Source organism: Dermochelys coriacea, chromosome 24, assembly GCF_009764565.3.
Source record: "Dermochelys coriacea isolate rDerCor1 chromosome 24, rDerCor1.pri.v4, whole genome shotgun sequence".
Lineage (NCBI taxonomy): Eukaryota > Metazoa > Chordata > Testudines > Dermochelyidae > Dermochelys > Dermochelys coriacea.
This window is the reverse complement of record NC_050091.1, coordinates 3546719-3562300: the sequence shown is the minus strand read 5'-3', so window position 1 is coordinate 3562300 and position 15582 is coordinate 3546719. Positions and strand designations below refer to the sequence as shown.

At 56.8% G+C, this 15582-nt stretch overlaps 2 protein-coding genes across 17 annotated transcripts in view; one reads left to right on the top strand and one right to left on the bottom strand.

Moving 5' to 3' along the window:
• Nucleotides 1–381: 381 nt before the first annotated feature.
• On the top strand, nt 382–11758 carry LRRC71 (leucine rich repeat containing 71). Of its 6 annotated transcripts, none has more exons than XM_043501859.1 (16): nt 382–519; nt 1460–1581; nt 2039–2161; nt 3483–3623; nt 4143–4218; nt 4722–4796; nt 5237–5305; nt 5770–5929; nt 6495–6578; nt 7640–7729; nt 8114–8227; nt 8779–8893; nt 9174–9262; nt 9972–10080; nt 10611–10732; nt 11501–11758. In XM_043501859.1, exons 2-16 carry the CDS (start codon nt 1479–1481, stop codon nt 11741–11743), a joined length of 1713 nt encoding a protein of 570 aa, XP_043357794.1. In that variant the 5' UTR covers nt 382–519; nt 1460–1478; the 3' UTR covers nt 11744–11758. The 6 variants fall into 6 exon arrangements, with proteins under 6 accessions (XP_043357794.1, XP_038238983.1, XP_043357795.1 ...); XM_038383055.2 differs by lacking the exon at nt 11501–11758 and adding an exon at nt 10922–11201; XM_043501860.1 differs by lacking the exon at nt 3483–3623.
• Nucleotides 11759–12122: 364 nt separating this feature from the next.
• The window catches only part of ARHGEF11 (Rho guanine nucleotide exchange factor 11), an 81801-nt gene continuing 78341 nt past the window's right edge, over nt 12123–15582 (bottom strand). For all 11 annotated transcript variants that reach the window (XM_038382857.2, XM_038382862.2, XM_038382860.2 and 8 more), the window contains one exon: nt 12123–13392. In XM_038382857.2, coding sequence (XP_038238785.1) covers nt 13237–13392 — 156 coding nt within the window. In that variant the 3' untranslated portion in view covers nt 12123–13236. The remainder of the gene's footprint in view (nt 13393–15582) is intronic.

Here is a 15582-nt window from a genome sequence, read left to right as displayed (position 1 = left end):
ACCGCGCCCCCCCACCTCTATCGCCACGGTGGGGGGGGATCCCGTTTCTAGGGGGCTGGGATAAGCCGGGGTGGGCACGCAGCGCCGAGACCCCCCCCAACCCCTCCCGCGGCCGGACGTCACCTACACACGGGGGTTTCCATGGTGATGCTGACCCCAGTTTTAAGGGTGAAAGGACCCCCCCCGTTTCCATGGGAACAGGGTGCCCCCCCCCATGGTCCCGGGGCTGGCCGTGCCCAGGGTCGGGGGATGGGGGGGGGGTCATGGGGCTGCCCCTGCTCCATCAGTCACACAGGGGTTTCCATGGTGACCTGGACCCCCCCATTGTCATGGCAACGGTGACCCCCCCTTCATATGATGGGGGTTCCCGGGGGGGGGGGGCCGCAGCAGCGTCCTGTAACCCCCCCCCCCGCCGCTCCGGGCCCCGCCCCCTCGCCGGCCGGCCCCGCGTTGCCATGGGGACACGCGCGGGGCCCGGCCCTGGAGGCCCCAAGCGGAGCCGCCGCCGCCCCGGCTCAGGTGGGGCGATGCGGACCCCGCCCCCCGCCCGCAGTGCAGGGACCCCCCCCCCCGGCCAGGCCCCCCCCCCCGGGACTCCCCACCCCTCCGGCCAGGCCCCCCCCCACACCCCGGGACCCCCCCCTCCGGCCAGGGACACCCTCCCCACCCCCACACACTCCCCGGGACCCCCCCCTCCGGCCAGGCCCCCGCAGCCAAGGAAACTTCCGGCCAGGGCCCCCCCCCCCCACTCCCCGCAGCCAGGGACACCCCCCCCCTCCGGCCAGGCCCTCCCACCCCCACACCCCTGGACACCCCGCAGCCAGGGACACCCGCCCCGGGTCAGGCCCCCACCCCCGCCAGGGACACCTCCCCTCTGGCGAGGCCCCCCCCCCCCCACACACACACTCCCCGCAGCCAGGGGACCCCCCCCCCCCTCCAGCTAGGCCCCCTCCCCCTGCCCCCAACCTAGCGAGTCCCCCTGCTAGGCCTTTGACTCCCCCCCCCCCCACACACACACATACTGCAGCCACAGGACCCCCCCTAGAGAGGGGGACCCAACCAGGCCACTGCCCCCCTAGAGAGTCCCCCTGCTAGGTCCCTGACCCCCCCCACACACACTTCCCGTAGCCCAGGGATCGTCCACCACCTGCAGCAGCATATCGCGCCCTGTATCTCTGTATGCAGGTGCCAATGCCATGCCCCCGCCCCGACGTGCCACGGATCCTCCCTTTGCCCACCCGGCCCCTCCGAGCCACATCCCTTCCCAGTGCAGCGTGACCACAGCCGCGTGCTGGCGTAACCCCTAGACATGGGGTGGGGTTTCTTGCCCCTGGGAGCCAAGGAATGAAGGAGTAAAAATATAAATTGTGGGGCGACACAAAAGCCCATTGGGGCAAAAGGGCAGCGCTCTTGGCTCTGACCATGTGTTACCAGCCGAGCCCGTCTTGTTTTCCTCCAGTGTCCTGAAGAGTACAACTATGGGGAAGAAAGGGGACCGGGGGGCCAAGGATAAAGTGGCTGGCGTGAGCCCTGAGGAGGAAGGAAAGAATACGGCTAAAAGGACTGACCAACATGGTGAAGGTGATGACCCCCGATTGCTCTGTTCCCTGGCAAGGACACCACCCCGGCGGTTCAATCTAACTGGCTGAGTCGGGCAGTGGGTCCTGCTCCTATAATGCCAGGGCCAGGAAATCTGGCCCTTATTCAGGTGTCTACCTGGGAGCTGGGTTCTTTTGGAAAATCTGGCCCTAGCAGGCTTTGGCCTTGACCCCATAACGACCTAGGCGATGCTTAAACTGTAGGCACGTGGGTCCTCCCATTGAAGCTAACTGAATTCCCCGTGCCCTGTTCTTCACTTCTTGGCCTGAACAGTTGTGGTGTTGCTGTTAAAACCCAGCCACTTCAGTGCTCAGTGAAGAGTCTCTACGACTAGCTTGTGTGGCTGAAGTAAGATGCTTTGAGATGCTGTTAGCGCAAAAGGTGCTCTAGGAGTGTCTGTGGTGTGGATGGAGTGACTCCTGCCCTGCTCTTTCCCCAGAGGAATACCAGTGCACTGGCCTCCTGGAGCAGGATTTCAATGAACTGTGCTCCCGCGCTGGACTCACCAAAATCCCCAAGGTCACAGTTAGGCTGCAATCTACCTGTAACCTCTTCCTGCCAGGTGAGTGGAGCCGCCGGGGATTCCCGGTGAGGCAAAGGGTGGGCGTATTGTTCACCCCAGCTGTGAATTCATCCCACGTGAGTTGCAGAGAAGAGACAGCACTTAGGAGGGCAATGGAAGGGGTTCTGTACCAGCAAGGGGCCCCACCCCACATCACCCTGTGGCTCCCTTGACCCTGCACTGAAGTCTTTACAAGATTTGTAAAGGTGTCCCCAGCTGGCTTAGTGCAGGCAGGCCTGCTTTATGCCAGCCCCCATCATGGCAGTTTAGCCAATAGCCAGAGCACAATGTGTTCTAGCCACCCTATGGGCATGGCTCAGGGCTAGGACACGCTGTGCTCTGGCTATTCTCTGATAGGTTGCTAAGGGGCAAATGCCTGAGTCAGATGAGAGCAGCCACCCTTGTAACCTCCTTTCTGCGCTTGGTGCATCTTCACCAGCCTTCAGACTAGGCCCCGTGCCCTCCCTGCTTGCAAGCAGCCTTGAACAATGAAGTGTGATGTCCAGACGAGGGTGTTTCCCCAGGAGCCTTTCCTAGATGATTCTCCAAGGCAGCAAGACTATTTGCTGAGAACAGGGCTCAAGACTTGCAGGATTCAGTGTTTTCTTAATGGCCCAGCTCCCAGAGTTCTCTGCTTTCTGGAGAAGCTCCGCTTTCACTGAAAGAACAAGGCCTTTCCAACCCTTGGTGTTGCAGAGAAAAGCTGGGAAACTTAACTTCTAGAAGTTCAGATGCCGGAAGGCAAAGAAATAAAAGGCCCAGCTTATCAGTGGGTCGCGCACTTCATTGTTCATGCAAGCTGAGCTCTGTGTTCTCCAGCTTGCTAACTACAAGTGGACTCCAGGTCTGGGTTGGGGGGACCTGGCTACAGTTGGGGTGAGTGGCCTGGTTGAGGGAGCTGGCCAAGTTGGGGGCAAGGCACTGGGGAAATCGGAGCTTTCACCTAGGGGATGCTGGCCGTTTCTGCTGGTGGGGGATGCATCTGGGATGTGAGCTGCAGAGGACTGTCACAGGGAGATTGTGCGTGTCAGTTTCAATCCCACCCATTTCAGGGGCAGGAAGCTCTAGTTAAATAGGTTGGGAAGACAATGTAGCCTCAGATGGGTTTAACGTGTCTCCCAGCATCCCCAGCCCTAGCAAAGGCAGAGCGTAGCGAAGAGAGGCCCATGCAGCTAGAAGGGGATGGTCTCTCCACGGTGGGGCAGCGTGGAGTGATTGACACGGGGCAGCGGCCTGCATGAGCCTTCACCTGGCACTGCAGAAGTCTCCCTTGGGCTTGGTGTCCCTGCCCCCGAGTGAAGCGTTGGCCCCTGCCTGGCAGAGGAAAGCGACACACTGGCCGAGGAGGTCGTCCCAGCCAGCCTCACCCAGATCCAGAGCAAGTACGCCTACTTCCAGCCCCGCATCCAGACCGAGCTGGAGCATGACGACCCCAAGAGCACCCGTGAGATCTTCCTGCGAGGTGAGGAGCTCAGCTCACTCCGAATAGCCCCGCTCAGCACTGTAAAACAGGAAGGGAGAGTTGGGGGAGACTGATTCAAACCGGGCGCTGGCTGTATTTCGGGGGCACTGCCCCCGTCTCCTCTCTTGTCAAAGGCTTTCTGAAAGTCCAAGTAAACTCTATCCACTGGATCCCCCTTGTCCACATGCTCGTTGACCCCCTCAAAGACTTCTACTAGATTGGTGAGGCATGATTGCCCTTCACAAGAGTCATTTGTCTCTGTGTTTGTTAGTTCTGTTTCCGTAATTGTAACCAATTTGCCTGGTACTGAAGTTAGGCCTGTAATTGCCACAATCACCTCTGGAGCCTTTTAAAAAAAAACATAGGCCATACCAGAACCCAGCCAGCTAGCCGTGCCATGTCAAACTGGCATCCACGCTGGCCGGGGAGCTAAGGGGCAGTTGAGGGCAGGGGCGAGGGATCGCATTCTGGCTGTATTCTCTTTTGCATAACAAACTCCATCTGCTTTCTCTCTGACAGGCTGGAAAATCGAAGAGAGAATGCTGGCTGTTTTCAGCAAGTGTCTGCCCGCCCTTGCCAACCTGCAGGCTGTTCAGTGAGTGAGGGGCCGGGCAGGGCCAGGAGCTGTTTGACTGAAAGGACCCAGAGACGGGCAAGGAAATACAGCAGGATTTCAGTTCTCTGAACCCTCAGTATCCAATCCTCCCTCTGACATGTTTTGCTGCCTCCCAGTGCATTGGCTCTTGCCTCTCTGAGATCCTGATCTTGGTGTCCTCCAAGTTGACTGGATAATTGGGATGCTGGAACTAGAATCAATCTGGGGCCCTGCTAGCTCTTTAAAACCAATAGCTAGTTTGGGGGCTCTGGAATGCCGGGACATGCCTGCATTCGCTTTTGAAGAACAGATATTGGTGAAGGGATTTGAGCATAGGCCTGGGAGCCAGGGGGCCTGGCTTTGAGGCCTGGCTCTGCACTTTGTGACCTTGGGCAACTCCTCTGCCCTCCCCGTGCCTCAGTTTCCCCAGCTGGGGATGAGAATGCTTTACGATCTCTCTTATTGAGTTAATGCTGCTGCTAACCGAATCTCTCTTCTTTCAGCCTCTGGAAGGTCGGCCTGACAGACCTCTCGCTCCTCTCTCTGATCGCTATCCTACCAAACTGCCCCAATCTCAAGTAAGCGAGAACTAAGCTGCGAGGATGGGGGCACTCAGACAGTGCTGGAGGCAGCTGCTTCCCTCTTGGCTCCCATCTCAGAAAGGGGACCCCATTCCTTTTTCAATTTGATCGTAACGATCCTTGAAGGAGCCAGTGAGATGGGACCTGAAGGCAATGCTTTGTCAAGCTCATTGACGATCCCATGGCACTCCGTACCAGAGCAGAACCGCCAACTCCTCTGTCCTGCCCAAAGCCCTAGTGGGGTGGCTGCTGCCTACCTCAGATTTCCCCTGCCTTTTCAATGATGTACAGTATTCTTCACTTTCCCTTCCAGGCTGTTACGTAGCGTTTCTTTGTCGCTGTGAAGCAGCTACCATGTTCCACTCCAGAGGTGGCTGCATGTCTGCAGGCCAAGTGACTTCTCTAGCACCTTGGTTAGTTTCTGCTTTTCCCTACAGGACACTAACACTGGAGGGGAACCCGTTAGCCGAGGGGTCCTTCTACAGGCTGATCGGAGAGGAGAGCACGTGAGTTCCTTCTGAATCGGAGACCCAGGTGTCCTAGGGAGTGCACACTAGTTAACCATGCTTGGGGCAGATACAGCATTGGGGGAGGGAAGGGAAATTTCAGACCACTGCATCTGCTCTGGGTGGGATGGGTAGGATCCTGGGGGATACTCCTGGGAGGGAGGTCCCAGTGGGGACAAGGGCTGAGGATCACTGGGTGGGATGGGCTGCTTTGTCTCGGACTCTCAAACAAAACCCTCAGCCCGTCGGCAAGGTGCCCACACAGAGTCCAGCGCATGGTGTGTGGATTCCTTGCCTCCTACCCTTCCACGCCGCAGGCAGAGCGGGGCTGGGATTGCTCCCGCCTACTTCAAGGCTCTGTCCTGGAGAGCCCCCTCCCCACTCCCAGGGCGTCTCTTTCCCTTCCCAGAGAGCAGGACAGTCCAACCAGACCTGATCAGAAACTCTTACCAACGCCCCCGCAGGCTGGCTCACGTGTCACTGAGAAACAATAACATCGGCAATGCTGACGCCAAGCTGATTGGCCAAGCCCTCTCCACGCTGAAGTCCTCCAACAAGAGCTTGGTCTCGCTGACCCTCAGCTTCAATCACATCTCAGACTTGGGAGCAGGATACATCGCAGAGGTGAGGGGTGAGAGAGCAAGCGACTGGCTGTTTTGGGGCATGAGCATCTGTAGAGCATCTGAAGGGGGAGTCTCTCCTAGGATCTTGTGCCAAGGGAGATCTGGGTACGTAGGGAGGGACAGAGACCTTGTGGTTAAGGCACTTCCCTGGAGGCCTGGCTTCAAATCCTAGCCTTGTCACTAGGTTATTTTTTAAACCAGTTTAAGTCCAATTGTCTCATGTAGACGGTAACAGGCAGCTGGGGGAGCCTTAAGAGCTGAGGCTGTGAAGGGAAGCCGAAGAGATGGAACTTTAGAGGCTGGAGTTCTGCGTGTTCTCCTGCCAATCCAGTACTCAAAGTTCACCTGCTGCGTAGCCCTGGTGATCTCTCAGCAGGATGGGTTGGGTCATAGAGAGACTGAACTCCCCTGTGGCACAGGAACTGGGCCATCGGCAGGAGGAGTTGGTGACGGGAAGCCAGTCCAGCCGGATGGAGGGTTCAGGGCTGTCACTGCTCACGGCTGACGGTTTTTTTTCCTTTCCTTGCATGTCTGCGTCCCGCTGCCGCCCCCCGGGGTCTGTCCAGGGCTTGCGGTTGAATCGCTCTCTGCTGTGCTTGTCTCTGGCACACAATCAGATCGGAGACCAGGGAACACTCAAGCTTGCAGAGGTGCGTCCAGGGAAAGGCCTTTGCTCTTCAGTGCAGGGGATGGATTTACCCTTTAAAAAATTCTTCGTCAGGCCCAGTGTCCACTGCTCCTTCCCTTTGCAGCTATTAGCCTGGATGGGCAGGGATGGTGTCCCTAGCCTCTGTTTGCCAGAAGCTGGGAATGGGCGACAGGGGATGGATCACTTGATGAGTCCCTGTTCTGTTCATTCCCTCTGGGGCACCTGGCACTGGCCACTGTCGGAAGACAGGGCACTGGCCTAGATGGGCCTTTGGTCTGACCTAATCTGGCCATTCTTATCAGGAACATCTAGTGGGGATGGAGGGCTCTGTGGAGGAGTCTGAGTTGTGGATCCAAAGCTCTCTCGCCCAAGGAGTAAGGGTGGCGGCTCTTTAGTTAAAGAGTTTTTCTCCCAGCCATTAAAAGGCCTTTGAGTTGAATGCATGTTAACAAAGAGAGTTTCAATCAGTCTGAATCAAAATCCCACCCTCTCTCAGCTAACCAGGCTTCCCTGGCACCACACCTCCCGTCTCCTGCACTCCCAGCTCTTCATAGCGGCTGCAAGGGAGAGAAACGAGCTGAATTTCTAACATGTAAAACATCTTCATCCGTCACAAAAGAGCAGACACGCAGCTCTCCTCCCCATCTCCAGCTTTCCTCTAACGCAGGCCAGGCCTGACCTGCACCAGGCCTTGACCTGGCAGTGGGACGTTCCAGAGCTAATCCCTGCTGCCCTGCCCCGTTCCCGTTTGGTCATCCTTCCCAGCCCCCTCCCCCCGGTATGAACGACCGAAAAGGGATATATTAGCACATTCCTTTGAGGGAGCAGGACCTGAGCTCGGAAATTCGGGACCCCATCCCGAGGGACTCAGTGGGCACCCAGCACCTCCCTGGCTCAGGCCGTTGTAACGTCTGCAAGCTTGGTTGTGGTCAGAGAACTGACGGGGATTGAAGTGGTGCCGAGGCCCCGGGCTGCCCCCTCTGTGGGGTGGAGGAGGGGGAGTTAAGCTATTGTGACCAAGAGAGACTGAGCAACACTGACTCCACCATTGCTTTGGGGTAGGTTCTCGGACCTTTCGCTTTAACTCACACCGAAGTCGTGGAGAGGAGGCGACTTTTACTGGAGAAGGAATCCCAGGAGCGGTCCCGATCGGTAAGGTTACAGATCAATTCACTTTGGGGGCGGGAGGTGTTAGCGACTGACCTCTTTCCCACAGCGGCCGGCCAAACATTGCGATAAACTCAGAGCTCCATGAACCAGGTCGCTGAGGGTAACAAGATTTACCCTGGAGCGTGCTGTATTCCCCTCTACTTTCTGAGCCACCTAGAGGATAACAGCCTACTACTGCTGCCACCTAGTGGCATCACTCCTTTCGCTCACATTATAGAGATCTGAGAGCCCCTGGTTCTAAGCCAGTTGACACCCCATGCTGGGAATTGCTACAGTTAGCGCTGCCTAGAGTCCTAAAGGTAGCAAATGTAGAGCAGCCTGTGGTGTCCGAATCTCTCTTAAAATCCCTCTGGGTCTGGGTTTCAGCCTCTGAGACATGCAGATGCCAAAAGCAGCGAGCGTCCCTCCAGCCTCTTCAGCAACAGCACCATTGACAAGCTGCAGTCAGCCAAACAGAGCAAGAGCGGGTTCAAGAAAAAGGTGAGGGGTGTGGGCTGAACTGAGTAGGACAGTTTCCACGCAGCCCTTCCCAGGGACTCCAGGCGTGTCCAACCTGCCTGGGAGCAAGGGGTTAACTCCACAGCGAGCAGCTCCCAAAGATCCGCTTCTTCTTAAGAATCAGGGGATCACAGGCGTCAGGACTTGTGCGTGGCAATGCTAAGGAAAAGGAGGGGGCTCATGGAGCCAGGGAGTGACCCTCAGGACTCCTGGGTTTTCATTTCATTTCTGAAGCGGGATTGTGAGCTTGTGGCTAGAGCAGAAACTAGGGATCAGGACTCCAGGGTTCTTTTCCCAGCTCTGCCGCTGGGTTCATTTGGTGACCTTGAGCTTTCCTGTGCCTCCATCCTTCAAACAGGGTTCATGTGGGACTGGGGGTGTGCAAGGCTGGTGGTTTACATGCTTGGGCCAGAGAAGGGCTAAAAGCGAAGTGGGGTCAAGCCTGGTGTGGACTTTGCAAACAACGACAGATATTAAAGAGCTGCCAAGCCTGCCTGTCAGTGCCCCCTTCAGGCCTGTGCTTCTCCTTACAGGAGCCTTCAAAGAAAGAGGAGAAAGCTCAGGCCAACACTGCAGGTGGTGGGGGGGTCGTGGGCGGCCCAGCCTTTGTGCCTGCAAAGAAGGAGGATGCTAAACAAGCCAAGAAAAGTGAGTCAAAATTCTAACCCTCCCCCCCCGTCCCTTATTCTAACCCCTTGTCCCTTGTGCAAGGGACCCCCAGAGATGGGTTAAGGAACTAGATGATGAACTGTGTCAGAGTGGGGGGTGGCCGGAGGCGATGCCCCTCTCTGAGCCGGGCGCCTGGCCAGTGGGTTCCAAGGCAGGGCCCATGGGAGGGCCCCCCGTGGCTCAGCTCGCAGCTCTCTGCGTGGCAGAGGCTCCGTCAGGTTTGTGTTTCACCCAGCTGTGGGTGTGTCCCTCCCTCTAGTGGTTTCCACCCCGGAGCAAAAAGTTGTTCGAGGCAAAGGAACCAAATCGGGCACCAAGGAGAAGCGCAGCCTGCTGCCAGAGTTGGAGGTGAGGGAGCCCCGGCCAGCCACGGGGTACAATGCTTGGCATCTCTTTCAGGGACTGTTATATACAGTGCTCCCTGCTGCCCGTAGGCCAGGCTGTCAGGGCACTGGGTTAGTGGGGCAGGAGCCTGGCTCTGGGCTAAGATCCAGAGTTGAGTTCCTGGTCACCTCCGGGGCTAGTGTCTCAGTTACAGCCCGAGCTGCGTTACGGGCCTTGGTGGCCTGGGAACTCGGGCCGGGTCACTGACCCTTCAGCTGGAGCTGCGTGATAGCTCTTGGTTCAGTTCCAGCACAGGTCGTTCCATTCTTCCCCTGGGGGGGATACCCTGGGCTTCACTCCCACTCCTACCCGGCTGGGCATGGTGCAAACAACTGTCCTGTTCCGCCCCAGAGGTGGCTGACTTGCGTTGGGATAAAAAGATGTGGGACCATTGGCTCAGCATGAAAGCTGGGGATTTTCAAAGGGGCTTGGAGGAGTAAGGAGCCCACTGCCCAGGGAAAATCAAGGAGATCTGTGCTCCCAACTCCCTTAGGCGCCTAAGAAGATTCCAGCCAAAACGTCCCATCTCCTGTCCCACATCAGACCCAGCAATGGGCTGATCCCTGCCCCCCATCATCTCCTGGGCAGTGCCAATGCAGTGGGGGCCCCTGCCGAGCTGCTCCCAGAGGCAGGTCTGGGACCTGCCTGAAGGTGAAACTTTCTCTGTGCCCAGGTGGTGGAGCCCACCGAGGTCGTGAATCCACTGCTGGAACAGGCTGAACACCGCGACGGGAAGGTCTTCTTGCCTGGCAACCGTGTGCTCATCAACTTAAACCTCACCTGTAGGTCGGCCCGGGGCCCGGGGCTGGCTGGAAACCCGCCATCTCGCCTGGCAGGGCAAGCGTCCCCCGTGCGGCACTGGGTCCCCTGGGCTGTCCAGCCCTTGGCCAACAAGCTGGGCTGGGAGCTGTGGCAATGGGCGGGAGATGCAGCAGCCACTGCCAGGCTTGCGTGCGCCCTTCCTTCTGAGTGGGGCCTGCAGCCCCTGGTGCTGGGCCAGGCCCTGCCCACAGAGCTCCTTCAGTACCACCCGCCCTTCTCCACTTCCGTCCATGCGGCCCAGCCTGGTCACTCACCTTAATGCCGTGTGGCTTCTGGGCTCCCTCTGGTGGCCTGATCCCCAGCAGAGGCAGGAGACGCTCATGCTTCTAGAGCCAGGTGCCGATCCTCTGCCCCACGGCAGCTGTGCCAGTGTCTTCAATGGGCGCAGGCCCTGGCTGAGGTCCCAGGGAGTGGCCCAGGCAAACCCCTTCCTGGGCCCAGAGGAGATGGGGTTTAAACTAGCCACTGATCCGTATCTTCCCTCCCCAAGGGAACCAGATCACAGAGCAGGGTCTGAAAGCGTTCCTGGCAGCCATGGAGAGCCAGCAGCAGGCCAGCAAGTCCACGGCTAGGGTCAAGTCGCAGATGGGCCTGCTGCGGCTGTCTCTGGGGGTGAGTACCACGCTCCTGCAAGGGGGTGGGAGGGAGCTGGATCCAGCCCCAGGGCCCTTGTTCATTCATGACCGTGCCCCCGGGCTTACAGCTGCAGGCAGAGCATTCCCCATGAGCGGGGGCGGCTGGAGTGGGAGCAGAAGCGAGTCCCCCCCCTTTACTCACCCACCCCCCTTTCCGCCCTTTCAGAAAAACCGCTTCCCTCCCGACAGCAAGACCTTTGCCAAGCTCCAGGAGCTGATGCTGCCGCGCGACCCCACCTACAGGCAGCTGTCCAAGGCGCCGGATGAGGAGCTGGCTGTGCCCAGCTAGGGGTGGAAGGAGCAAAAGCCTCCACTTGCTCGAGAGCAGAAGAGTCCCACGGACCTGGAGAGCGCCGGGGCAGCCTTGTGTGGGATTTCTGATCCCCTCCGCCTCTGACCCAGCCCAGCCTGTAACCGTTCCCGCCTCCCATTAAACAGCTTTGACAGCCTGCTCTGGGGTGGAGCATTAACTTCAAGGCGCGGGGGGCTGGGGCCCTCTACACCCACTGGAATTCAGGCTCTTTTTCCACAGCCAGGGTCCCTTCCTCACGCAGGAGGGCTCCATCCATCCACGCAGGGGCTGTGGCAACGGGGAGGAAGCTCTGAGGGAAGGCCTACCTGGGTCCCCAGGGTCAGAGGCAGTGACCCCATATTTGAATGGTCCCAAGAGTGCTGTGCTGGCTGGAGCGCTGAGCCCTCCTCCCCCCCAGGACACTCGCTAACCTCTCCTCTCCCGCTTTCCCAGCCCGAGGCCCTGCAGCCTGGGGAGACGGATGAGGGCACGTTGCAGTGCCCACACCAGGGGAGCTGGTGCTGGGAGCAGAAGGGAGCACGGGCAGGCTCCCAGGGCCTGTCCCCACTTGCACGGCTACTGCTCAGTGTAGACACTGTCCAGCGAATCCACCTCCCAGAGACGCGCTGGCTGCACAGGCCTGAGTGCAGCTGCCCCAAGTCACTCTGGGCTGTGGATTTTTCACCCCTGAAGTGATGGAGCCGGGGCAATCGAGTCATGTCAACTCGCCCTGAGACAGCCCCGCCGGGGGACTGGGAGAGCTGAGGGTTAAGGACCCATCAGCCATTTTGCTGATTTAACGCAGGGGCCTGATTCTGCTCCCAGCAGCAGCACTGGGCAGGGCAGGGCCCACAACCCACCGCACCCTGTTCTCTGCTCCAGCCATGACACTCGTACCCCCGGCAGCATCGCCGTGTGGCATCGCCGTGGAGAACAGCTGCCAGGGCTACGGACGGAACAGGCCGGTGAAGAGGAGGGCTGGGAAGAGATGACCCAGTCTCCCATGCTGCAGTGGGTGAAAGCAGACCCTGCTGTGCAGCGAGACCCCCCCGGGGAAGGATCACACGCATGCCAGTGAGGGAAGAATATTTCACTTTTCTTTAAAAAAAAAATCTTTACCAGTAAAGGGAAGAAAATAAAACCGATTATACATCATGGAACAGCAAACAGTCAGTCCTCTAGCTTGAGGGGTCAGGCCCGGGGCCTGGCCTCTGACAATGCAGCAGCAGCCTGCAAGTAGACAAAAGCCGATTGCGCAGTGGGTGGGGTCTTACCCTGGGCCCTCCCAGCTCCTCCCTCCAGCCACAGCAGCTGATCAGTGCTGGGCTGTGCTCACCATTGGGGGCGATCGTATCCAATGGGCTGGGCTCATCCAGCCCCAAGGAGCACAGCAGAGCCGATCCCGCCGCAGCCGCCGACCCCTCCAACCGGCTGATTGTCTCCAAGCAGTGCAGGGATTTTGCCACGGCAGACACGGCTGTGGGGTGTCCCGTTTTCCCAGCCCGCTGCCCGCCCTGGGGACCCAGCCATTCCAGCGGAGCCATGTGCGTTTTCCAGACAGCCCCTACAGAAAAGCCTGCCTGAAGCAGGGGGCAGCGCATCTGCTGGAGAAAGGCCAGCTAATGCCAACAATGCCAGCAGCACGTGCTGTGGCGTCACGAGGCCGGGGGGGACACAGTGAGAGGCCCAGAGGGGACACCTAGTGGTAAGAGGACTGGCCCGCTTGGAATCTCATTTCTCCAGGCTGGGCTGGGCAGGGCAGGGCAGCAGGATAGTGGTAATGGCCGTTGCATTGCAGGGTCACGGGATACAGTCCAGTTATTTACAAGAACCCAATGCACATACATACATATTTATATCTGATCAGCAGAGAGGGCGGCCCGGGACCCACCGCGTGGGCTCCTCAGCACGGAGAGAAACAAAAAGTGCATTTCAACAGACTATATTCCAGCTCTCGTGTACAGGGACGATGCTTGTCCGTGGGGGTCACAGAGGTGGAGGCAGCGGTGGGGGCCCGGCCTGCCAGCGGCAGGCAGCATGCAGGGTGACGGGCACTCGCTCTCCAGGCAAAGGGCCACCCAGCCCCATGGCTGGGACGAGACACCGAGATCAGCCAGAACTAACATGCGCTTCCCCACGGGATTCCAGTTCTGCTCCGAGCTTCCAGTCGCAGCCCCCATGGGCCTGTTTCAACATTCAGGCTGCCCCGCCTCCCAGGGGGCTTTCCCCAGTTTGGGTGGGTCCAGGGGGTGCCCTGCTGCTCCAGCTTCCCAGCCATCTTTGGGGAGATCTCCTTCCTTGCAGGGCATTGGTGCAGAGGGGTTCCTTTGAGGGGGCTCGGCAGCCTGGAAGAGATGCAGAGAAGCAGCATTGAGAGGGATGGTCGGCAAAGCTCCAGGCTGCCAACCCGTCCCCTGGTGCCTGCTGGGTCGGCAATAGCTTTCCTGGGCTACAGCTGGGGAAACTGAGGTACAGGGGGGATGGGAAGGGATTTGGTAAGTAGGAAGGCATGGGATCAGGTCATCATAAGAATGGCCATACTGGGTCAGACCAAAGGTCCATCTAGCCCAGTATCCTGTCTTCTGACAGTGGCCCATGCAGGTGCCCCAGAGAGAATGAACAGAACAGGGAATCATAGAATATCAGGGTTGGAAGGGACCTCAGGAGGTCATTTAGTCCAACCCCCTGCTCAAAGCAGGGCCAATCCCCAGATTTCTGCCCCAGATCCCTAAATGGCCCCCTCAAGGATCGAACTCAGAACCCTGGGTTTAGCAGGCCAATGCTCAAACCACTGAGCTATCCCTCCCCCCCAATCATCAAGTGATCCATCCTGTCGCCCATTCCCAGCTTCTGGCAAACAGAGGCTAGGGACACCATCCCTGCCCATCCTGGCTAATAGGCATTGATGGACCTAGCCTCCATGAACCTATCTAGTTCTTTTTTGAACCCTGTTATAGTCTTGGCCTTCACAACATGTTCTGGCAAGGAGTTCCACAGATTGACTGTGTGTTGGATGAAGAAATACTTCCTTTCTTTGTTTTAAACCTGCTGCCTATTCATTTAATTGGGTACCCCTACTTCTTGTGTTAGGAGAAGGAGTAAATAACTCTTCTTGATTTACTTTCTCCACCCCAGGCATGATTTTATAGACCTCTGTCATTTCCCCCCTTAGTCGTCTCCTTTCCAAGCTGAAAAGTCCCAGTCTTGCCAATCTCTCCTCATACGGAAGCTGTTCCATCCCCCTCATCATTTTTGTCGCTCTTTTCTGAACCTTTTCTAATTCCAATAGATCTTTTCTGAGGTGGGGAATCCACATCTACACAGAGTATTCAAGGTGTGGGCATACCATGGATTAATATAGACGCAATATGATATTTTCTGTCTTATTATCTATCCCTTTCTTAATGATTCTCAGAATTCTGTTTGCTTTTTTGACTGCCGCTGCACAATGGATGTTTTCAGAGAACTATCCATAATGACTCTTTCTTGAGTGGTAACAGGTAATTTAGACCCCATCATTTTGTATGTATATTGGGATGATGTTTTCCAATGGGCATTACTTTGCATTTATCAACACTGAATTTCATCTGCCATTGTGTTGCCCAGTCACCCACTTTTGAGAGACCCCTTTGTAGCTCTTCACAGTCTGCCTGGGTCTTAACTATCTTGAGTAGTTTTGTATCATCTGCAAATTTTGCCACCCCACTGTTTACCCCTTTTTCCAGACCGTTTATGAATATGTTAAATAGGACTGGGCCCAGTACAGACCCCTGGGGGACACCACTATTTACCTCTCTCCATTCTGAAAACTGACCATTTATTCCTGCCCTTTGTTTCTATCTTTTAACCAGTTAATAATCCAGGAGAGGACCTTCCCTCTTCTCCCATGACTGCTTACTTTGCTTAAGAGCCTTTGGTGAAGGACCTTGTCAAAGGCTTTCTGAAAATCTAAGTACACTCTATCCACTGGATCTCCCTTGTCCCCATGCTTGTTGACCCCCTCAAAGAATTATAGTAGATTGGTGAGGCATGATTTCCCTTTACAAAAACCATGACGACTCCTCCCCAACAAATTATGATTATCTATGTGTCTGACAATTCTGTTCTTTACTATAGTTTCAACCAGTTTGCCTGGTACTGAAGTCAGGCTAACTATTCCTCAAATTCTTTTTTGGCCTTCCTAATTGTATTTTTACACTTCACTTGCCAGAGTTTATGCTCCTTTCTATTTTTCTCATTATGATTTAACTTCCACTTTTTAAAGGATGCCTTTTTGTCTCTAACTTTTTCTTTTACTTTGTTGTTTAGCCATGGTGGCACTTTTTTGGTTCTTACTATGTTTTTTAATTTGGGGTATGCATTTAAGTTGAGCCTCTATTATGGTGTCTTTAAAAAGTTTCCATCCAGCTTGCAGGGATTTCACTTTTGACACTATACCTTTAATTTCTGTTTAACTAACTTCCTCATTTTTGTGTTGTCCCCCTTTCTGAAATTAAATGCTACAGTGTTGGGCTGCTGTGGTGTTTTCCCCGCCA